The following is a 25,639-nucleotide window of genomic DNA, read 5'->3' on the forward strand; positions in this document are numbered from 1 at the left end:
TAACGTTTTTTAGAATCCTGTCCGTGCCTTAATTATCTCTAAATTGGACTAGTTCGGAGCTGGCGTTGTACTCTTTAGTCTGTAAAAATGTTTGTTTATTATTGATATATTCTGTTACAAGTCTTGTCCCATTCACTCATGACCCTAATGCTTCATGGCTTTCTTTGGGTGTCAAGTGAAATCTAAATTTATATCCTTATGTTTAAATAGCATTCATGGTAGTATCCTTTCTTGAGCATCGAATCCCCTATTACAATGACCACCTGCATCCTTGAGAATATTTCCCTTGCTTCACAATTACCTGCGTTCATTTGCCTACTCTGCAAGCTCTGGAATTGTATCTCTGAACCTCTCTGGCTCTTGTACCACTTCCTCCTCTTTAATGAATATTTTAAAAGCTAACGCTCGAGCTTTTGGTCACTTCTACTTTTGCTTGGTATGTATTTCGTTTGACTATACTTCCTGATGTACCTGGGGCATCAAGAGGTTTTGAGTGACTTTATTTAGTTTAAATTTGAGGAAAACTTCCCTGTTTTCTCCATTCTTCTATTAGGAATAAAAGCATTGATTATCCACTTGGTTCTTCATTTTATTATTTAAAAAGTATTGATCAGACCATTCATTTACCTTCACATCTCAATTGACTATATTTTGTTTATCACTTTTTTTTATTTCCTGAACATCAGTCTTCTGGCACCACAATTTCTTCTGTTTCTTTCAGTGAGATTCCAGATTTTTGTCTGGTTTCAATATGACTATTTTATCCCTTACAATTTTCAGCTTATCCTCCCAGTTTCACTAGCTTTTCATCATCCCATTGTCAAAATATCACATGCCATCCTTATTTATTGTGAAGATTAAGGCAGAATATTAAATAGACCATTCCATTGTTATCTTATTTTCTTAATGCCTGCTGTTGCTGTGTATAAATCTGCTCTTACTGGGCATTTAATCATTTGTCATTTTCTTTTCTTGATATACTGTTTGAAGACTTTTCCATTATTATTTGGAACTTTTTCTATAATGTGTCTTTGCCCTTTTTATTTTATGCTTCCTGTTGCTACTTTTTGTAATCTCTTAAGTCTTATTTTTGTCATTGTTCTGTGCCCTTACTAGAGCCTTTTTATTTGTTTAATACATGTAATAACACCAGTAGACCATGATTATATTATGTTGGAAATATCTCTCTTGCTTTTCAACAGTAATTGCACGTCTTGAGCCTGTATCATTGGCCTGCAGATTTAATTTTGTTTGTTTTCTTTCTCATTGGTTTTGTTGGAATTTGAACTTTTATTAATTGCTCCTTTAATTCAGGTGGTGAATTTGTGCATATTACTGTGACCATTCCACAACGCTATCTTATCAAATAAATTAAATATTACACAACTATTATAGTGCTTCACTTTGTAGATTTAAAGACATCTTGCTTTGTAAAACTTCCCTGAATGTATTCATTAAATCTTTTCTTTACCTTATTATTCTGATATTTCTTTGCCAATCCTTATACAGGTTAGAATTCTTAATCATAACTGGATTCTTGATTTTATCCAATTCCGTATAATCATGTTAATGCTTAACAATCAGAAGGTCGATACAATATGCCCAACTGTTTTTCAACCTTTTCATCATAGAATATAGAACAGTACAGCACAGTACAGGCCGTTTGGCCCTCGATATTGTGCTGACCTTTAATCCTACTCTCAGATCAGACTAACTTACATACTCTTCATTTTATTATCATCCAAGAGTCACTTAAATGTCCCTAATGTATCTGACACTGTGTTTAGAAACTACCTCTAATATCTTCCCCAAACCTTCCTCCAATCACCTTAAAATTATGCCCCCTCATGATGGCCATTTCCACCATGGGAAAATGTCCCTGGCTATGCACTCGATCTATGTCTCTCAACATCTTGTACACCTCTATCAAGTCACCTCTCCTCCTCCTTCACTCCAATGCGAAAAACCCTAGGTCCCTCAACCTTTCTTCATAAGACATGTCCTCTAGGCAGCATCCTGGGTGGCACAGTGGTTAGCACCGCTGCGTCACAGCACCAGAGACTCTGGTTCAGTTCCTGCCTCAGGCAACTGTGTAGAGTTTGCACATTCACCCCGTGTCTGTGTGGGTTACCTCTGGGTGCTCCAGTTTCCTCCCATGATCCAAAAAATGTGCAGGTTAGGTGAATTGGCCATGCTAAATTATCCATGGTGTTAGGTGAAGGGGTAAATGTAGGGGAATGGGTATGGATGGGTTGCTCTTCAGAGGGTTGTTGTGGACTTGTTGGGCTGAAGGGCCTGTTTCCACACTGTAGGTAATCTAATCTAATCTAAATTTCCTCTGCATCCTTTCCTATTATTTGCAGTGATACTATCTGTTGTTATGAAGACCTCTCCTTTTCACTCCTATGCCAGTGTATAATTCGGTGTATAAAGTGGTTTGGTTAATTATTTCGTCCTTTTATTTTCTTCATCTTGCTTTTTTTAAAAAATCAGATACCCTCGGGTTTCATAATTCCTAGTCTTGGGTGGCTGTGAGGTCACTATAATTACTATCGAGTGTGGATTTACATTCCAATTTCTCCCCATCATTGTTATACTAAGCATTGTTTTTTGGTAACTTTCCCCTTCCCAATTTCCCTTCTCTTGTTGAATTCACTATCATGCTTAACTTCTGTGAAGCCATCCCATTTGAACAAAACCATTTTAAAATTGTAATTCCCTCTACCTCTCTGTCCAATTTTAGTGTAACTGACTGCCAGTTTTTCTTCATAGGATGATAGTAAACAGGCTCAGTTTTTGGCTTTGGCTGTTGTATACTTTATCTCTGTACTCATGGTATCAAAATACAGAGACATACTGGAGCCACAACGTGAAATTGCGAGATCTGGAAGTCAGATAAGTCGCAATATTCGGCAAGAAATTAACTCACCAACAAGTACAGGTGAGTGTTTTAGATCTCCTTAGCTTTGTTGGTTAACTGTTGCATTTTGTAAGGTGGTACAGTTGACCAGAAGATACCTATCAAAATGTGTTTCATGAACTTTATAAAATTGTATAATTATGATTAATTTTGATAAAACATGCTGTGCAAAACTTACTTGTGCTACAAATACACTAAATGCTTAATTATGTTTTAAAAAGGTATTAGATCTTTTAGATGTGTTTCCTTGATTGGATTATTTAAATAACCAAAAGAATAGTCCAAATAAAATGCTCAGTGACCTTTTGAAGCTGAAATCATTCTTTACTAATGTGTAACAAAATCTTAAACCCTGTTCTACAGGTGACTCCAGAAATTTGCTAAATGCAAGTTGTTCTGAAGTTTTGAGATATGCTATATTTGCATCATTTTATATATTTATTTCTGTGGATGTATGTGACTGGAGAATTCAATTAGCAATATTGTAGCTATTAGAAACTGTCTGTCTGTTAAAGGGGCATTTATAAAGGGTTTAGAGTTTTAATTTGTTGAGTTTATTTCATTAAGTTTAACTGTTTATCCATAGCTAGAGTCTAATGATTTGTAGTAAATGGTGAGGCAAGTATCAGGGTTCAGAGAGCAATGTTAGATGTCTCAGAGTTTAATGTCTTGCATGCAGTGTAGATGAGAGTGATGATACAGGGTTAGTGAACACACTGACTGTGGCACTGTGGTACAGGAAGCCATTCACAAGATGGAGAAAATAGAAATATAACAATGGTAGGGGTCAGTATAATTAGGGAAAGATATTGTTTTATGATGTTATGAGCATGAGTTCTAAAGGCTTTGTTGACACCTGGGCATCCAGTTGCCATCCATTGTTTGTACTGAGATTGTTAGGACTATAAAGGAGGTTCTACCGAAAGAATTTGTACAGTTTGGAGATAACTTGGGCATTATGTTTTTCAATTTAACTATAATGGGATTACTATCCTGGGACCAATGTTCTGGCAAATTGAATTAGTAGAACTGTTGAGTGTTTTAAAGTAACTGATATGGGGAGGAAAATGGTATTTTGGAGAGGGGATGCATAGGTTCACAAAGCAAAAGGATATAGTGACATTCAGTAACGAGTTTTGTGAAGAATTGCTGCATATTTCGAAAAGCATGTAACCATTTAATTATGACCAGCATTCTGTAAGCAGCTTTTTGAATGAGCAGTAACTGAAGTGGTTGAGCCAAGGAGTTCTGTGTCGAGATGCAGCTAGGTGGAAAGATGATGTTGATTGGTCCATTGTCTCACGATCAGTTATTGATATCAAAAGTCTTTTGCCTGCCAACAACTGTCATTGGTTCTCAGGTAACAACAGCTTGGGGATGCAAACAAGATGCAGAGAGATCTCCACGAGCACAGAACCTGTTTCACAGTTCTCTGCAGTCAAAACCCATTTTAATCCTGAAGAAAACCAACTCTTCTTTCCTTCAGCAGTTGTTTTAATCTGTGACTTTTAACTGATAAGCCAGAGACTTGTTATAAGCAAATCAACATCCTTATGTCTCTTACAAACCATTGGAAGTATCTGCAGAAAGATGACAGAAAAGCAACATACTGACCAGCATATGGATCAAATGACCATAAGCAACCCGTGAATAGGAACCAACAAATCACGTCTTAGTTCTCCTTTGCTCATAACACATTTTTCCTTGTGTAAGGGTGGTTTATAAGGAGATTAAATGTTTAATTTGTAGCATTATAGATCAAACACTAACTCTTTATCTGCAGATAGAGTCCAATCACTTGTAATAGGTAGTAATTCTTGTTAAGTAAGAAACCTGGTCCATATTTTGTCAATCTGGGTCTGAAAAACAGAGAGATAAAGAATTTTATGTGCTTGTTTGAAGTTCTTTAACATTTGTGACGACTCCAGGAATAGAGGGGCTTGATTTTAAGTGTGTTATCCCAATTGGAAGATGTGGTGGATGTGTTGGAAATTCTGGGAAGCATCAAGGTAGATAAGTCCCCAGGGCTGGACCAGATATATCCAAGGTTACAACAGGAAGTGAGGGAATTAGATTGCTGTGCCTCTGGCGATGGTCTTTGTTGCTCGTGGGAGTAGTACTGGATGATTGTAGGGAGATGAATGTTGTTTCTCTGTTCAAGAGAGGGGATAGACAAATCCCTGGGAATTACAGACCAGTTAGTCTTACGTCTATGGTAAACAAGGTACTGGAAAGGATTCTGAGAGAGGGGATTTGACTATTTGGAGAAACATAGTTTGACTAAAGATAGTTGGCATAGCTTGTGAGGGGCAGATCATGCCTTATGAACCTTATTGAGCTCTTTGAGGACATATCAAGACATGCTGATGAAGGTCAAGTGGATGTGGTGGATATGGATTTCAGTAAGGCATTTGATAAGTTTCCCCATGATAGGCTCATTCAGCAAGTTAAAAGGTATGGGATACAGGGAAATTTGGCTGTCTGGATACAGAATTGACTGGCTGAAAGAAGACAGTGAGTGGTCGGGGATGGAAAGTATTCCACTTGGAGGTCAATGACCGGTGATATCCTGCAGGGATCTGATCTTGGGCCTCTTCTCTTTGTAGTTTTTATAAATGACCTGGATGAAGAAGTGGGAGGGTGTGTTAGTAAGTTTGTCATGACACAAAGGTCGGTGGTGTTGTAGATAGTGTCGAGGGCTGTTGCTGGCTAAAACATGACATTGACAGGATGCAGAGCTGGTTTGAGAAGTGACAAATGGAGTCCGATCTGGATAAATGCGAAGTGTTTCATTTTGGAATATCAAATTTGAATGCAGGGTGAAAGACAGGATTCTTGACAATATGGAGAAACAGCAGTATCTTGGGGTCCATATACATAGATCCCTCAAAGTTGCCACCAAGTTGATAGGGTTGTTAAGGCATATGGTATTTTGATTTTCATTAAGAGAGGGGATTGAGTTTAAGAACCTTGATTTATCTGGATGTTGCATGGATTGGAGGGCTTGTCTTATGGGAGGTTGAGTAAGCTCTGGCATTTCACACTGGAGAGAAGAACGAAGGGAGGTGACTTGATTAAGTTGTGCAAAGTAATGAGAGGCATAGATAGAGTAGATAGCCAGAGACTTTTCCCCAGGGCAGAAATGGCTGTCATGAGGGGTCATAATTTTAAAGTGGTTGGAGGAGGTTTCGGGAAGATGTCAGAGGTAGGTTCTTTAAGCAGAGTGGTGGGTATGTGGAATGCACTGCCAGTGGTGGTAGTGAAATCAGATACATCAAGGACATTTAACCAACTGCTGGACAAGCCCATGGACAGAAATAAATTGAGGTGTTTGTAGGTTAGGTTGATCTTCGATTAAGATAAATGCTCGGCACAACATAGTGTGCCGAAGGGCCTGTACTTTGCTGTACTCTTCTTTGTTCTATAGCAAATTTGTGTGTATTCAACAATTAACAAGAGAGAGAACACACTGGTGGAAGTAATGTGTATGCCACCAAATTCTACTTTTTGTGTGTGACAGAGAATAAATCAGGAAATAACGTAAGAAAAAGGCAACACATGAAGAATGGGTCAGTTTAATTTTCAGCTAGTTTTGGGAAACTAATTTGGCAAATCAAATGAACCATGAGGAAGAATTCATCAATAGTACTTCGGACAGTTTCCTAGAACAATGTGTTTTGTATTCAACCAGGAGTCAGGTTGCTTTGGATCTTGTGATGTGTAATGAGGCAGGTTCAGTAACTTATTTCAGAGTTAAAGATCCCTTAGGAGTAAGTGACTATAGCATAGTAGAATCTAGCCTTTCGTTTGAGTGAGAATCAAGTCAAACAACTGTGCAAAATTTAAATAAAACTCCTTACAAAGGAATAAGGACAAAGTTTACTGGAGTGGACTGGAAAAGTAGTCCAATCCAGTAGTCCAGTGGGAAAGCATAAAAGATGTTTACTGAACAATGGGAGATGTTTAAAAAAAGTTTATGGTCTGCAACAAAGATATATCCCAATGAGGAAGAAAAAACTGGGTAGGGGATAAACCAGCCATAATTAATTAATCAGCATACCATTGTGACATTTAACTGTATTGTCATTCCCACACTGTCAGTGGATAAAAATCTTCAAAGCGCCCTCCCTCACATCAGTGTGTGTAGTTACACCACATAGACTACAGTGGCTCAAAGTGTTGCCTCCCATCAACTTCTAGAGGGTATTTAAGGATGAACAGTAAATGTACATGTTGCTGATGCTCAAATCTCATGAATGAATTAAAAGTAAAAAGTTAAATGCAATTTTCAAACGGGAATTCTGAAACCGATGTTTGAACCTGACGTGGATATTGAAAGTGCATGTTCCTATGCCAAACTGGCAGCATGGATGCTTGGAAGCCACTTACTTCCAATTTGGCACTGGCTCTTCTGGGGTAAATCTGGCTCAAAGTATTGTGCTCAGTAATTGGTGCCATCAATACAAGTATCTTTTGGCCAAACTGCAATGAGAGCCGACTCATTGCCCTGAATTTTTCATTCGAACGGTTATTATACTTCCTCATATTTATTTCCATCTTAAACTGCATTTTCGCATATTGTTGTGACTCTTAGTCCTAAATTATTTCCCCAGTTAGATGAATTACATGTCAAGTTCTGTACTGTATGGCCACTAGGAGGTGCATTAGTCTTGAATATCATGGTTTATTTGCAGACATTTGTTTCTTCAATATAATTGCTTGAAAGTTTCAAAAGAGACAAGAACTTGAAACTTTTCATCTTGCACTCATTAGAACTAGATGCAACAAGCAGACTTGGGAAAAATGAAGACTATCAATTTGTACCATGTGAAAAGATTGCTATATCATCAGCATGGAAATGCACTTAATTTTAGTTCGCAAATCAGACATGTAAACTCAGGGTAGCGTACTGCCATGGAAATACAGCAGAGCATTGCAATGGAGACTGTTAAATGGTTGAACAGCTTCTAAAAGAATGATGATATTCTGTTCCTTTAGCTTATGGTAAGCTGCACCCGAATAGTAAAGATAGCCAAGGACGAAGAGTTTCAAATGCAAGTGAGTTTGAAAATTAAAGCGGTACATAATTGCAAATGCTGGGTTGCATTGCAAACAAAGCAGGGTAGTTTTGAAAAGCATTCATCCAATCGATATTAGGTCACCCCAATGTAACGAAGACCACATTGTGACAAGCAAATGGTCATATTCTAAATTTAAAAAGTTGCATGAAAGAAATGCTTGTGTTATGTATGTTGGAGGCAATGAATGGGTAGATGTTGTATCTATTGCAAAGGAAGGTAGCAAGACGTGAAGATCAGGCGGCAGAGTGATGCCAAAAAAAACATGAAATGGGTAAGTTAAGTTGTTGAAAACTATATTTAGAATATTATGCATTTTAAGTAACCAAGAGAACAAAAATGCAACTTAAGGTGTTTTTCTGTGAAAATACTTTGACTTAATTAATTCATCAACAGATTGTCATGATGAAAGTGACCAGTTATTAAAGCAGGTCATTAATTATTGATTGACCCGAAGAATCTGATATGAGATGCTACTCTTTTACATGCCTAAAATGGAGAATCTCACACATCCAGTCATCAATTTATGAGTTCTAATGGGTTCATCTTCATGCTTTAAGAGGCAAGTATGTAAGCCAAGGTTACAAAGGTTTGCTGGTTGGACTGATAGCTGGCTCAAAAGAGGACAGTTGTTAAAAGTCAGTCATTTGAGGCTCAGAGCACTTCTGCAGGGCTTCCTTGTGTTAAAAACTCAGGCCCAACCATATTCATCTGCTTCAGCATAAGGTGGCAAGTGAGAATGTTCACTGATAATTGCACTTGTTCAGCAACATTTGTGGCAACTCACATAATGAAAGATATGTGTCTAAATGCAACAAGATCTGAACAATATCCAGATTGGGCTGACAAAAAGCATATAACATTTGTGCTGTGCAATTGCCAGGCAAAGACCATGACCAATATAAGAAAATCTAACCATTGCCACTTGATATTCAGTGGTGCTACAGATGTTGAATTACCCACGATAAACATCATGGGGATTACCATTGGTCCATTTCAATTTCTAGTCAATCATAAAAATGCTCTGGCTACAAGAATAAATCAGAGGCTGGAATTTCTGCTTTGATCATCTCACCTTCTGTCTTTTCTCCCAAAAAATAGCCTGACCACAATCGACAAGGCATAACCCAGGAATGCAGCTGCAGTAGCACTTGAGAAGCTTGACACGATCCCATACAAAGCAGCTAGTGAATTGGCAGGACATCCACACCCTCTTTCACTGACAAACAGAGGTAGCAGTGTGTACCATCTGCAAAAGGCACATCAAAAATTCAGGCTCCTTAAACAGCACTCTCCATACTTGTGATCATTACCCCTAGAAGGATAACGAAAACTGATACATTGAACACCATTACCTGTTAAGATTCTCTCCAAGCTACTCATCATCCAGACTTGGAAACATAGCGCTTGCTCTTCAGTGGGATCGCTGAGTCAGAATCGTAACAGCATTGTGGATCTAGGTTCCTATGCCACATTGACTGCAGCAATTCAAGAAAACGACTAACACCACCTCCTCACAGGCAACTAGGAAATGGCAATAAAAACTAGCCTAGCCTTCAAAGTCCATAACACCTGAATGTTTACAAAAAAAATCAGTTATAGGCTTAAATTATTATAGAGCAGCAATCACTGTCAGATTGCCTGTTTTGTACTTGCTTTTTCACATTGTGTCAGATGGAGGCTTCAGAATTGTCCTGTGTAGATTTAATTCAGCTGGATCATTATCGTATAGGACAGTTTGGGACATGCAGTTAGGCATGCCCCTTTTTTATAAATTGCATTAGTTCTTGTATTCATGCAGATTCATTCTTTTACTCTGCACCCAGGTTGGGCCTGGTCTTCCCAGACCTGGGGCAGGAGGATGAAACAGCATTAGGAACGCCAAGGCCGGATACAAGACTCCTCTAAAGAAGAGAAGCAATTTACTTCAGGGGACGACGTTTGGTGTCAAAACCATGGGAGTGGTCCTGCATAGGTAAGCGGCATGGTCGACATGAGGCCAAGTCCCATGGCGTTCAAAGTTCAGGTAGGGAGAGGCAGTCCTGAACAAGTACGTGGACCATATGAAAGCTTCAACCTCTCAAACAGGTGCAGGAGCAAAACATACTTGACCCCTTAGAATATCCAGCAAGGCTACCAGAACCTGTGGGTTCTCCCCCTTCGCCTAACATCGCTGAAACCTCTGACAACGAGATGAATACAGCAGATGTTGCAGGCTGTATGCCATTACATCTGTGGAAGATTAATTTTGCCCTAGATGCTCTGGGCACGAGTGGGAGTCTGAGGCCCGGTATATGCTCCCAATATTGAAGGCACAGTCGGATGAACCAGACCTGGTGCAAAAATGTCCCAGAAGAAGCTACAGGAACAAAAGAATGGGCTTATCTCCCAGGACGTAGACTGGGAGGGATGTAGTGATTAGAATATGAGTTCCCTGATTAGGGCTGTTAACCAGGTACAATCAAGGAGTCTGGGCTGACAGACATAAACAAGGGCTCTGTTCTCAATAGCAGGCGGCTCTATGCTAGCTGGGTCAGTGTCATGTACTGTATATGTGCAAATAAGTGGTGACTTGGTGAGGGGATATTGGCTTTTTCAGGTGGTATAGTGGACCGTGAAAAAGATTATCTATTATTGCAAAGCGAATTTTATCAATTGGGTCAATGAGCTGAGGATTTGGTAGATGGAGTTTAATTTGGATAATACAAACAAGGATAGGGTTTACAATTTATGGTAGGTCCTAGGTAGTCTTGTAGAACAGAGACCTAAGGGGACGGGTACGTTATTCTTTGAAATTTGCATCACAGGTAGATGGTGGTTAATAAAGTCTTTAGCATGCTTGCCTTCCTTACTCAGAACTTTGAGTATAGGAGTTGGGACGTAATGTTGAGGGTCTACAGGATGTTGGTGAAGCTTCTGGAGTACTGTCTGCAGTTCTGGTCACTATTATAGGAAGGATATTACTAAATTGAGAGTGTTCAGAAAACATTTATGAGACTGTTTCTGTGAATAGATGGTTTGATAAATAAAAATGAACTGGAAAGGCTTTGACTTAGTTCACTATAGTGTAGGAGTTGAAGGTTTATAAAATCATGAGCATAGATCAGGTGAATGACAAGAGTCTTTTCTCTTTGGTGGGGGAATTCCATATTAGGGGGCATTTTTTAAGGTGAGAGAAGGAAGATTTAAAAAGGACATGAAGATCAATTTTCTTTTTCAAAAGGATTAGTTCATGTGTAGAATGAACTGCTAGACAAATGGTAAATGCAAGTCCAGCTACAATGTATAAAACACATTAACATAAGTGCATGCATAGGAAAGGTTTGGAAAGAAATGGGCCAAATGCAGGCAGGTGGATCTAGTTTAGTTTGGGATCATGGTCAGCCTAGACTGGTTGGACCGAAGAGTATGTTTCCATGCTGCATGACACTGGCTCTATTAACATTTAATTGTCTTACTGCGATTTAATGTGTCTTTTGGTTGGTTATTGAGCAAGAGAGAATTGGATGAGAGGATGGGGTTAAAAGGTAGGAAGGGTGCATTAAGGGGCAGAGTGGCAAGGTGCGGGTAGGGATGTAAAGTGCCAGGGGCCAGTGAGACCAAGTTGGGGGAATGTAAGAGGTTCAGGGGTATCACGTTCAGATGAGGAGTTGTGGGGGACATGCAGGGAGACAGAGAAGGAGGCCTTGAGTTGGGAGATTGAGTTGTGTTCAGTATAAGTTGGAACCGTGAAAGGGGAGGAAAGAGAGGTGATCCTGGTGGGTCTGACATTGGTCGAAATGGGTGGTACTGATCAGGATCAGTCCAAAATGTGAGGAATCCGGCCCAGGTTGTGTCAGCAAGATGACCAGATGGCGAAAGTACCATGATGAATGGGTTGATAGTTGGAGAAGCTATTGGGTCATGAAGTGGAGTATGGAGAGTTGAGGTGTTGGGCCTGGAAGGGGAGGGATGCAGAGAGAGAAAAGTTTTGATCAGAAGGGATGCAAGGGGAAGTCAGATTTAAGGATGGGGGTCAGGGTGAATTGCTTGAATGAGGTCGTGCAAAGGTTGAGATCGGTTCAGGTCTGGGGAATGTCGGGAGTCAGTGTGTCTAAGTTTTGTAGTTAACTGGGAGTTAGAACAGAATTTATTTGGTCTCAATTTTCCTGACTGTTAAAATAAATTCTTCCACTCAGAGTTAAGACTTTTTTTTCTGGACAGTTTGAGACAATCATCAATCGTCACTTTCAATTTCTGAGGCAATTGCCGCATGATCAATTTCTGAGAGGTCCTGAGACATCTTTCAGGATATAGTTGCTCCCCAACTATTGCAACACCAGATGATCTGGTTTACACATGGGCTAAAACTACAAAATTTTGATTCATAGTTTAATTATTTTGTAAAGTGCAATTCTAAGACAGGAGTTTCTCATAGCATCAACTGATCAGCATGATACGCTCATGTATGTTTTTGACAGCATCTAGTTTAATCCCTAATTCATCTTTATATCAAAGCTAAATTGCATCTATTTTATTGCGAAGAGCTTGATTGGTAAGCTGGATGAATTTAGAGCACAGATCAGCATGTGAGAATGTGACGTTGTTGCAATTACTGAGGCATGTTTGAGGGAAGGATAGGATTGGCAGCTCAACATTTCAGAGTATAGAATTTCTGGCGAAATGGGGCAGACGATGCAAGAGAAGTAGGTACAATTGCATTATTAATAAAGGAAATTTAAATAACTCAAAGAAGTCATCCTTGATTTACTTGTATACAATACATGGCATTGACCCAGCTAGCTCAGAACCAACTTCTATATACTCCTGTTTATATCTGTCAACGTGATTGAACCATGTTAACCCTGATCAGTGAACTCATTGTAGGAGATTCATCTGCTGACCTTGTTCCAATTACTGCAGAAACATTTTAGTAAATTGTGCTGTGCTCTTTTCTTGACTTGTAAGCAGAAACTGAAGCATTAGGATTCGATACAGAAAGTTGTACAATACTGGTTTGAAGTAACAGACAGGCTCGTATGTGACTGCTTGGAGTTGGTGGGCTGGTCCATAATTTAGAACTCTGCAACCAACCAATGAGTATGCCACTACCATTACAGACTTTGTCAGTGGGTGTGTAAGGGGACTGCATGCCAACAAAATAAGTGTTCCCCAACTGGAAAGCATGGATGAACTGGAAGATCCACTTGCTATTGAAGTCCAAGTCAGGTCTTTTAAGTTGGGTGACTCTGACCTATGCAGGAGAGCTCGATACAATCTTCGCAAAGCTATCAGGGATGCCAGACTAAACTGGAGTCTTAGACTAACCACGTGATATGGCAAGGCTTGCACAATATAAAGGACTACTAAAGGAAGTCAAGTGAAATGAGTTAAATAGAATCACGAACAACAATTCATCCATCTCCAGTGAGGTCAATGCAGTCTGCACTGGATTTGAACAGAAGATCAGTGAAATGATGTCACCTGTCCCAATAGACTTGGATACACCTGTATCCACAGTCACCCCTTACAGACATCAGAGTGGCCTTCTTAAGGATGATCCCATGGAAAAACAACTGGCTTGGATGGAGTCCCCGCCATGCACTGAGATCCTTTGTGGACCAGCTGGTGGGGGTTTTTGCAAACATCCTTTACATCTCTTTACTACGATGTGAAGGGTCCCACCTGCCTCAAGAAGACTACTATCATCCTTGTGCCAAAGAAAAATCAGGCAATGAGCCTTAATGACTACCGTCTGGTGGCTCTGCCATCATCATTATGAAGTGCTTCGAGAGGTTAGTAATGGCATACATCAAGTCCAGCCTCTGTTGCAATTTGCATACTGTCACAATAGGACAATGATATATGCCCTTTCCCTGGCCCTATGCTTATTCCTAAAACATCTGAATAGCAAGGAATAATGTCAGACTCCTATTTATTGACTAGCTCCATCTTCAACATGATAATTTCATCAAAACTCGTTTCCAAAATCTGAGACCTAGGACGCTGTTCCCCTCTCTAAAACTTGATTCTTGACTTCCTGCCTTGCACATCACAATTAGTAAGATTATGTGACAGCACCTCCTCCACAATAATCCCCGACACTAGTGTCCCGCAAGGCTGTGTACTCAGCCTGTTACTTTACTCCTTGTACAGTGATGACTATGTGGCCAAATTCAGCTCTATCTCCATTAACAAATTTGCTGATGACACCAGAAAGTGGGTTGGATCTCAAACAACAATGCAACAGACTACAGGAAAGAGATAGCCAAGTGGCACGGTGAAAGTGACACAATCTTCACCTCCATATCAGAAAAATGAAGGAGCTGATCATTGACTTCAGGAAATGGAGTGGAGGACACACTGTTGTCTGTATCAATGTTGCTAAGGTGGAGGTGGTCAAGAGCTTCAAGTTCTTAGAAGTTCACATCACCAACCATCTGTTCTTGTCTATCCCTAGCAACATTACAGTCAAGAAAGCATGTCACCGCCTCTACTTCCTCAGAAGACTAATGAAATACAGCATGTCCACAGTGATTCTTGGCAATTTTGAAAGATGCACCATAGAAAGCATCCCATCCACTTGCATCATAGCTAAATATGGCAACTGCTCTGCCCAAGACTAGAGGAAATTTAGAAAGTTGTGAACGCAGTCCAGTCCATCATAAAAACCAGCTTCCTACCATTGACTCCATGTATACTTGCTGCCTTGGGAAATCAGCCAACTTAATCAAAGATCTCTTCCATCCCAGATATACTCTCTTGCGCCTTGCAGAAGATACACAAGCTTGAAAATGTGTAGCAACGGATTTAAGAACAGTTTCTTCCTGCTGTTATCAGACTTATGAACGGACCTCTGATATTAGAGTTGATTTTTCTCTGCAGTTTGGTAATTGTAACACTATATTCTGTATTCTTTGCTGTTACCGTGATGTACTTATGAAAGGTATGATGGTGCCAACTAAGTTTTATGGAGATGATAGCAGGGGATTGAATGCAGCGAGAGTGAGGGCAGAATCTTAAAGGATCTGAGTGACATGGGCTGTGATGAGATTTGTGACAGAATCAGTTAAACAGTCTGGTGAAGCCTGTGCCAAAATTAGAACTCTTTTGCTCCATCTATTATATTTTTGATGAGTGCTGAAGAAAGTTTATTGGTGGATACTGGCATGTTGTCAAATAAGCCAATTATATTTTTAATATTTTTACCAGCCCAATTTACCTCATTAATATTCAACTTATCTTACCAAATATGCCATCAAGCTAGATGTTGAGTAATCTCGATATGAAAATCAGAGCAGGCACCTGATGACTTTAGCTCATTGCTGACTGCTATGTGCCTCCATGTTGCTAAGGACCAAACATCACAGGGCAACACCAGCTATACACCAACCCTCATCCACAGACATTGGCCTCTGACATTTGCCAAACCCCCTCAACCATTATGGTTCACCTCATTATGCATGCAAGATGTTAAGGAGGCACAGATTTCCATTGCATTGCCAGTAGCAACTAGCATTTAAAGGCTACATCAAGGACACTTTGCATCCATTGACAGACATCCAGTTCATGAATTGGACCAGACTACGTTTCAGCTGCTTGCCTGTTCACTTAGCATTGCTCACTTAGCACATGCCTGCATGCTTGCAGCATCCATGCCTTACCTTGCCGATTAGCTCAGTAACACAACCAGGCAGTTTACCTTGCTGGACCTCAGTCAAACATGTGGACACCTTGCAGTACTGTAGTATGTTATGTCAGTTTCACACCCAGCACTTTTTTTTAAAAAATTTCGTTCATGGGATAAGAGCATCACTGGTTATGCCAGCATTTATTGCCCAGAAGGCAGTTATGAGTCAAGCACATTGCTCTGGGGTCTGGAATTCACTGTAAGCCAGACCATGTAAGGATAATATTTTCCTTCCATAAAGAGGGTTAGTGAATCAGATGGATTTTCTGATAATCAACAATGGATTCAAAGTCATCATTAGATCTTAATTCCAGATTTTTAAAATTGAATTCTAATTCCACCATGTGTAGTAGTAGGATTCAAACCCTAGAATGTTAGCTGGATCTCCTCGATTAACAGTCCAGTGATAATACCACAAGGCCATCCATTTCCCTTCCAGCAGCTTATTCTGCAAACACATTGCATGTACAGCAAGCAAGCAGACCTGTCTCAAAAACCTTAGGGAAGTGGTTCCTTTATGGTCTTCAATGAGGACTAATCAGTTAGTGACTTCTGATGCAATTGTTCAAGGGCAGCCTCTGAAACCAGTCAAAGGGATTGACTACAGTCAGTCAAGGTGTTCTTGGTCAAGCAATATGCCCTGCTTTCTCGGAGTGGGCCACAGTCAGTACAGTGGGTCCACAGGGGTAGGGACAAAGTGGTCAGGGAGATATATAAGCATCAGTCAAGGGTCTGGGCACTTCTTGTCTTGTGCTGTCTGGTTAGGTCATGTGGGGCTATAGTCAGTCTGTCTGATTCATTCAAGAAGAAAAAGAGAAAAGGGTGCTGAGGAGGACAGGGGAGCTGCTGCAGTGGGAACTAGATTCTGCAACCTTCTGGGATTGGGGACTGCAGGCTGGTGGAAAGTGAGAGTTACAATTGTGAAAGTGGGTGCAATTGATATCTGCAAGAGGAGCTGCAATAAAACAGGATGGAAAAGGCTTTTTACCAGAGGTGAATTTGTGGCCAGGAGCATTATCGCCTCTGAACCGCTGCTTGGAATCTCCTCCACATATATCAAGTTTTGCAATGCTTAGCTTCTACTTTTGGAAGCATTTCTGTGCACATATCTCAGAAGTCTACCTAACAGTGAAAACTACTTCAGAACAAGAAAAATTACAGGGAATGTTGATCAGGAGAACACTGGCTTTAAGAGGGACCACAGTGTATGACTACACATGGCATGGTTACCTCATGTGCAAGGGGCTGGTGAGAGAAGGTGGTCAAATGCAGGTTCACGGAGCCAGGTTGGGTGGGGACCTGACCTCACTTTCCCACATGTTCTACCTGCCACTTCTTTGCCCACTCTCCTAAGTTGTCCAAATCCATCTGCGGCCTCCCCAGCTCCACAATACTACCAGTCCTTCTACATATCTTTGAATTGTCTGCAAACGTAGCCAGAATGCCCTCAGTTCCTTCATTTAGATCATTAATGTATAAACATGTCCCACCATGTTTTCTGCAGTTTCTGCCTCCACAGAAGTTTTGATTTTCAGCCTTTGTTCTCTTAAAATCTGAAACATTGGTTTCCTTTCTCCATTTCTCTTTTCAACTAGTGTTTGTCATGTGAGGAGAGATTTGGAAAATGAAGGGATAGAGCCATAGTGCAGGATGGCCAGGTGGGTACTTATAACTAGAAGTAACAGAGCATACAACGTATGTATGCATTGCCAATTAGGAACAAAGTAAGGAAAAATATTTTTAAATAGGTGTTAAAGGTTATCAGTGTGTCTGTAGCATTCCAAACAAGATGGATGAATTAATAGCACAAGTCGAAGTAAATGAACATTATAAGAGAACCATTACAGAGGCATGGTAGCAAAGTAGCCTGAACTTGAACCTGAATACAGGTATTCAAGAGTTTTGATATTTCAGAAGACAGGTAGCAACAAAATGGAACTGGAGGAGTTCTGTTATTTGAAGGTGAGGTTAATACTGCAAGTCAGAAAGGATCCTGGTTCAGAGGATATATTAGATGGAAATAACTAATAGCAAAGGTTTGGTGATTGGTGGGAGTGGTTTATAGACCCTCTGACTAGAGTTGTATTGTTATGACAGGGTATCAGTTAGAAATAGTGCAGGCTGTAAGATATATACTGGAACATTTGTGGAAGTTTTCAATCCTCACTGGGATTGGGCGAGAGAAGTAGCCTAGAAATTGAGTGACAGAATGAATTCAGAACAATTGCTTAGAAAATTCATTCTACAACTAAGTAGAGACATTGTTTCACATTAGTAGGTCTAAATGAGACAGGATTAGAAAATTACCATATTAAAGGATCTTTGAGGTAAGAGTGAGTGATCAAAGCATGGTAACATTTTGTCGTCAGTTTGCGGATGAGAAATTTGGGTCTAAAACTAACATTTTAAACTTAAAGGTAATTCAAGGCAGAATAATCCACAATGTATTGGGAAACTAGGTTAAAAGATGAAATCATAGAGAATCTTTGCCAGACCTTTAAGAAATTATGATATAAGAGAGACTCTATGAGAAGGATGTACCATTGTGGCGAACTAAGGAAGTCCTGATGAAGGACTTTTGCCTGAAACGTCGATTTTACTGCCCCATGGATGCTGCCTGAACTGTTGTGGTCTTCCAGCACCACTAATCCAGAATCTGGTTTCCAGCATCTGCAGTCATTGTTTTTACCTACTGCGAATCCCTACTGTGAATCCTCTTGCAAAGTTAAGGGTGGTGTTGAGTTCAACGAAAAGATGTCCAGGACATCTAGAAGGTTAGAAGATTCAGAATTTTTGAAACTGATAAATGATCTAAAATACAAGTAGGAATTTGAGCTTGAGGAGTGAGAACAGACAGTAAAAGTTTTTGCAAATGAAAAAGAAAGGGGTTAAGGTGAGCATTGTCTCTTAGAGTGAGATTGGGTGATTGATCGTAGGGAACAAGGAAATGGTAGAAACTTTCAAAAAGAATTGTGTATCTATCTTCACAGTTGAAAGCAATAACTTTCCAACCAAAAGAACAGTAGAAAAGAGGTGGACGGCGCCAAAGAGAGGGAAGAACACTTATGATTACTGGAGAAAGAAAATTGCTCATTAAGCTCGTGGGACTAAAGGCTCACGTGTCCTCTGAGAGTCTATTTGATCCATGGACAGAGAGTTGTAGTGATGTACAGCATAGAAACAGACCCTACAGTCCAACTCTTAAAATGGCTGCAGAGATAATACATGCTTTGCAATTTTCCAAAATTCTCTCAATTCTGGAAAGGCCTCAGTTGATTGTGAAGCTTCAATTATTCAAGAAAGGAAGGAATTAGGCAGCAAGTGGCAATAGGCTGGTAAGTCTAACATCTGTTATTCGGAAACTATTAGAATCCATTATTGAGGAGCTAGTAGCAATGTATTTTGAAACTCATAATACAATCATGCTGAGTCAAATTTTATGTAAGGGAAATCATACCTATGTTCTCTGAGGATTTAACACCCAGACCGATAGACGGAACCAATCAATGTATGTGTTTGGATTTACAAAAGGTGTACGATAAAGTGTCACTTAAGAGGTTATTACACAAGATAAGAGCACATGGGAATGATATATTCGGATGGATAGAAGATTGGCTATATAACAAGAATCAGAATTGGAACATATCTGTCAATTTTAGCTTGACAAACTATGACAGGTGGGGTACCACCAGCATGAAAGAGTTTGTTCTGAGAGTTGTTAGTCTTTGAAATCTCTTCAGATAAGTAGTGGAAAATTGGGTCATTGAATATATTTTGTAGCATCACTACTGTCTGAACTGGCCAAGTCCTCTACTAAGTGGTGAGGGAAAGATCAACTTGACCGCATCGTCGCCAATATATCTTTTGCAGTTGCATCTGTTTGTGATAGTGTTGGTAGGAGTGGCTACAGCACAATCCTTCTGTCGACTAAGTCCTGTTATTACATTGTGTCGTAAGATAGTAAATCATGCTAAATCGGATGAATTTTGAAAAGACCAGGCAACTCAGAACTTGGGCATCAATGAAGACCTGTGGGACATCAGCAACAGCAGAATGGTCATTTGTGTAATTTGTAAATTCATGGCACACCATGTCCTGAGAGTTAAAATTATCATCAAACCTAGGAACCAACTCTGTCAATGAAGACTGCATGAGGTCATACCATGCTACGCGTAGCTAAAAATTAGTTGTCAATCTGGTGAAATTTCAGGGTAGGATACATGTTTATGAAGCAGTGTGCAATAAACCTTCCCAGAACCAATGGATATGATTGTAAGTTTTGCAGTTCTGCTACTTCCAGCTATGAATTTATGCTGGTGATGAGAATGAGAGCAGGCTGTTCAAAGCACCTGGTAGTGAAAGTGAGAGCAGGTAGCCTGGCACAATCAGCAGAGAGAGTGAGAGCAGACAGTACAAGGCAGCAATGGGAGCAGGAACAGGCTCCAAAGCAGTGAAAACAGGTGACCCAGAGTGGCCAGCAGCCCGAGGCAGCAGTGGAAGCAGGAACAGGCTGCAACGTGGTAAGAACAGCAGCCTGGCATAGTGGTGGGGGCATGGTTGAGTCCTTGTGAGGAATGCAAGCCCAGCATGGCCATGCATTATGGTCTGTGGTATTGAACTGTTAACTATGTTTCTTTGTTTTTCAACTTTTTTAGTAGGAAAGACCATAATGGTTAACTTTTTAACTTTGATTTCTTTCAAAGTTTGTGAGAAGATTTGTACCTCGGGTCTCGTTGTTATGGTTCTGTTCACCGAGCTAGGAATTTATGTCGCAGACGTTTCGTCCCCTGTCTAGGTGATCTCTTCAGTGCTTGGGAGCCTCCTGTGAAATGCTTCTGTGTTGTTTCCTCCAGCATTTATAGTGGTTAGTCTTTGCCGCTTCCAGTTGTCAGTTCCAGCTATCCGCTGCAGTGGCCAGTATATTGGGTCCAGGTCGATGTGCTTGTTGATAGAATCTGTGGATGAGTGCCATGCCTCCAGGAATTCCCTGGCTGTTCTCTGTTTGGCTTGTCCTATAATAGTAGGGTTGTCCCAGTCGAACTCATATTGCCTGTCATCTGCGTGTGTGGCTGCTAAGGATAGCTGGTCGTGTCGTTTTGTGGCTAGTTGGTGTTCATGGATGCAGATCATTAGCTGTCTTCCTGTTTGTCCTATGTAGTGTTTTGTGCAGTCCTTGCATGGGATTTTGTATACTACGTTGGTTTTGCTCATGCTGGCTATCTAGTCCTTTGTCCTGGTGAGTTGTTGTCTGAGAGTGGCAGTTGGTTTGTGTGCTGTTATGAATTCTAATAGTCATAGTAGTCTGGCTGTCAGTTCAGAAATGTTCTTGATGTATGGTAACGTGGCTCGTCCTTTGGGTTGTGGCATGTCCTCATTCCGTTGTCTTTCCCTTAGGCATCTGTTGATGAAATTGCGCGGGTATCCGTTTTTGGCGAATGCATTGTAGAGGTGTTCTTCCTCTTTTTGCAGTTCTGCCTTTTGAACGGTGACTTGATGCAACTTCTTTTTTGTGTGTTGGGATGGTTACTTTCGTAGTTCAGCGCTTAATTTGTGTGTGTGGCTTTCCTGTATACCTTTGTGGTGAATTCTCTGTTCAGTGTTCTCTGTACCATCACGTCTAGGAATGGGCGTTGGTTGTCCTCTTCTTCCTTTCTAGTGAATCTGATTCCTAAGAGTATGGCATTGATGATCCGTTGTGTGTTTTCTATTTCTGTGTTTTTAATGATTACAAAGGTGTCATCCACATATCTGACCCAGAGTTTGGGTTGAATTTGCGGTAAGACTGTTTGTTCTAATCTTTGCATTACAGCTTCTGCTATGAGTCTAGAGATGGGTGAGCCCATGGGTGTGCCGTTGATTTGTTCATATATTTGGTTGTTGAGTGTGAAATGTGTTGTGAGGCACAGTTCCAGTAGTTTGAGTATGCAGTCTTTGTTGATCGGTTCTCCATCGTTGCAAATGTGTTGCTGGTCAAAGCACAGCAGGCCAGGCAGCTTCTCAGGAATAGAGAATTCGACGTTTCGAGCATAAGCCCTTCATCAGGAATAAGAGAGAGAGCCAACCAGGCTAAGATAAAAGGTAGGGAGGAGGGACTAGGGGGAGGGGCGATGGAGGTGGGATAGGTGGAAGGAGGTCAAGGTGAGGGTGATAGGCCGGAGTGGGGTGGGGACGGAGAGGTCAGGAAGAGGATTGCAGGTTAGGAGGGCGGTGCTGAGTTGAGGGAACCGACTGAGACAAGGTGGGGGGAGGGGAAATGAGGAAACTGGAGAAATCTGAATTCATACCTTGTGGTTGGAGGGTTCCCAGGCGGAAGATGAGGCGGTCCTCCTCCAGCCGTCGTGTAGTTGTGTTCTGCCGGTGGAGGAGTCCAAGGACCTGCATGTCCTCGGTGGAGTGGGAGGGAGAGTTAAAGTGTTGAGCCACGGGGTGATTGGGTTGGTTGGTTCGGGCGGCCCGGAGGTGTTCTCTGAAGCGTTCCGCAAGTAAGCGGCCTGTCTCACCAATATAGAGGAGGCCACATCGGGTGCAGCGGATGCAATAGATGATGTGTGTGGAGGTACAGGTGAACTTGTGGCGGATATGGAAGGATCCCTTGGGGCCTTGGAGGGAAGTGAGTGTGGAGGTGTGGGCGCAAGTTTTACATTTCCTGCGGTTGCAGGGGAAGGTGCCGGGGGTGGAGGTTGGGTTGGTGGGGGGTGTGGATCTGACGAGGGAGTCACGAAGGGAGTGGTCCTTGCGGAACGCTGATAGGGGAGAGGAGGGAAATATATCCTTGGTGGTGGGGTCCGTTTGGAGGTGGCGGAAATGGCGGCGGATGATGTGTTGTATGCGGAGGTTGGTGGGGTGGTAGGTGAGAACCAGTGGGGTTCTGTCTTGGTGGCGGTTGGAGGAGCGGGGCTCAAGGGCGGAGGAGCGGGAAGTGGAGGAGATGCGGTGGAGGGCATCGTCGATCACGTCTGGGGGGAATCTGCGGTCCTTGAAGAAGGAGGCCATCTGGGCTGTGCGGTATTGGAACTGGTCCTCCTGGGAGCAGATGCGGCGGAGACGAAGGAATTGGGAATATGGGATGGCGTTTTTACAGGGGGCAGGGTGGGAGGAGGTGTAGTCCAGGTAGCTGTGGGAGTCAGTCGGTTTATAATAGATGTCTGTGTTGAGTCGGTCGCCCGAGATAGAAATGGAAAGGTCTAGGAAGGGGAGGGAGGAGTCTGAGACAGTCCAGGTGAATTTCAGGTACGGATGGAAGGTGTTAGTAAAGTTGATGAACTGTTCAACCTCCTCGTGGGAGCACGAGGCAGCGCCGATACAGTCATCGATGTAGCGGAGGAAAAGGTGGGGGGTGGTGCCAGTGTAGTTGCGGAAGATGGACTGTTCCACATATCCTACGAAGAGGCAGGCATAGCTGGGGCCCATGCGGGTGCCCATGGCAACTCCTTTAGTTTGGAGGAAGTGGGAGGATTGAAAAGAGAAGTTATTCAGGGTGAGGACCAGTTCAGTCAGTCGAAGGAGGGTGTCAGTGGAAGGGTACTGGTTGGTGCGGCGGGAAAGGAAGAAGCGGAGGGCTTTGAGTCCTTCGTGATGGGGGATGGAGGTGTACCGCAGATTCCCCCCAGACGTGATCGACGATGCCCTCCACCGCATCTCCTCCACTTCCCGCTCCTCCGCCCTTGAGCCCCGCTCCTCCAACCGCCACCAAGACAGAACCCCACTGGTTCTCACCTACCACCCCACCAACCTCCGCATACAACGCATCATCCGCCGCCATTTCCGCCACCTCCAAACGGACCCCACAACCAAGGATATATTTCACTCCCCTCCCCTATCAGCGTTCCGCAAGGACCACTCCCTTTGTGACTCCCTCGTCAGATCCACACCCCCCACCAACCCAACCTCCACCCCCGGCACCTTCCCCTGCAACCGCAGGAAATGTAAAACTTGCGCCCACACCTCCACACTCACTTCCCTCCAAGGCCCCAAGGGATCCTTCCATATCCGCCACAAGTTCACCTGTACCTCCACACACATCATCTATTGCATCCGCTGCACCCGATGTGGCCTCCTCTATATTGGTGAGACAGGCCGCTTACTTGCGGAACGCTTCAGAGAACACCTCCGGGCCGCCCGAACCAACCAACCCAATCACCCCGTGGCTCAACACTTTAACTCTCCCTCCCACTCCACCGAGGACATGCAGGTCCTTGGACTCCTCCACCGGCAGAACACAACAACACGACGGCTGGAGGAGGAGCGCCTCATCTTCCGCCTGGGAACCCTCCAACCACAAGGTATGAATTCAGATTTCTCCAGTTTCCTCATTTCCCCTCCCCCCACCTTGTCTCAGTCGGTTCCCTCAACTCAGCACCGCCCTCCTAACCTGCAATCCTCTTCCTGACCTCTCCGCCCCCACCCCACACCGGCCTATCACCCTCACCTTGACCTCCTTCCACCTATCCCACCTCCATCGCCCCTCCCCCTAGTCCCTCCTCCCTACCTTTTATCTTAGCCTGGTTGGCTCTCTCTCTTATTCCTGATGAAGGGCTTATGCTCGAAACGTCGAATTCTCTATTCCTGAGAAGCTGCCTGGCCTGCTGTGCTTTGACCAGCAACACATTTGCAGCTGTGATCTCCAGCATTTGCAGACCTCATTTTTTACTCGGTTCTCCATCGTGTTGTTTCTTCTGTATGTCCAGCAGGTTGGCTATTGTTTCTCTGGCTAGGGTTTTGTCAATAGAGGTGAACAGTGCCGTTACATCGAATGAGACCATGGTTTCTTCCTTGTCTATGTGTATATTTCTGATGAATTCCAAGAATACCACAAAGGTATACAGGAAAGTCAGACACACAGACCAAGTCCTGAACCACAAAAGCAACCACCCCAACACACACAAAATAAGTTGCATCAAGACACTGTTCAAAAAGGCCACAACACACTGCAGCACATGAGAACTGCAAAAAGAGGAAGAAGGGCACCTCTACAATGTATTCGCTAAAAACGGATACCCCCGCAATTTCATCAACAAATGCCTAAGGGAAAGACAACGGAATGAGGACATGCCACAACCCGAAGGACTAGCCATGTTACCATACATCAAGAACATTTCTGAACTGACAGCCAGACTACTATGACTACTAGAACTCATAACAGCACACAAACCAACAGCCACTCTCAGACAACAACTCACCAGGACAAAGGACTCGATAGCCAGCATGAGCAAAACCAACGTAGTGTACAAAATCCCATGCAAGGACTGCACAAAACACTACATAGGACAAACAGGAAGACAGCTAACGATCTGCATCCATGAACACCAACTAGCCACAAAACGACTCAACCAGCTATCCTTATCAGCCACACACGCAGATGACAGGCAACATGCGTTTGACTGGGACAACACTCCTATTATAGGACAAGCCAAACAGAGATCAGCCAGGGAATTCCTAGAGGCATGGCACTCATCCACAGTTTCTATCAACAAACACACTGACCTGGACCCAATATACCGGCCACTGCAGCAGACAGCTGAAGCTGACAATCGGAAGCGGCAGAGAGAAACCACTATAAATGCCGGGGGAAACAACACAGAAGCATTTCACAGGAGGCTCCCAAGCACTGAGGATGTCACCTGGACAGGGGACGAAACGTCTGCAGCACAAATTCCCAGCTTGATATCTTTATTTTTCTGCTTTATACCAAGATTTTGTATGTAAGATGGCACCGTTGGTGACAAATGGTTAACTTTTCGCTGTACTCAAGTGTGTACATGTGACCATAAACCTAATTTGTTCAGTTTAATTCAATTTAATGAACAATGGCGGATAATTAATTAATGAAGATCAGACACAGGCTTCACAAATATCACCATCTTCAATTTTGGGGAGCTCGGTATATCAATTTAAAACAACAAACTTGAAGTAGTTGCAATCATGCCAGTCTTCAGTCAGTTTGATTCACTATACATATTAAAAATCACCTTA

At 42.2% G+C, this 25,639-nt stretch overlaps 1 protein-coding gene across 2 annotated transcripts in view; it reads left to right on the forward strand.

Moving 5' to 3' along the window:
• The window catches only part of nbeaa (neurobeachin a), an 861,601-nt gene that overhangs the window by 280,441 nt on the left and 555,521 nt on the right, over positions 1–25,639 (forward strand). For both annotated transcript variants that reach the window (XM_060826144.1, XM_060826143.1), the window contains one exon: positions 2,773–2,941. In XM_060826144.1, coding sequence (XP_060682127.1) covers positions 2,773–2,941 — 169 coding nt within the window. The remainder of the gene's footprint in view (positions 1–2,772; positions 2,942–25,639) is intronic.

The sequence above is a fragment of the Hemiscyllium ocellatum genome, chromosome 6 (assembly GCF_020745735.1).
Source record: "Hemiscyllium ocellatum isolate sHemOce1 chromosome 6, sHemOce1.pat.X.cur, whole genome shotgun sequence".
Lineage (NCBI taxonomy): Eukaryota > Metazoa > Chordata > Chondrichthyes > Orectolobiformes > Hemiscylliidae > Hemiscyllium > Hemiscyllium ocellatum.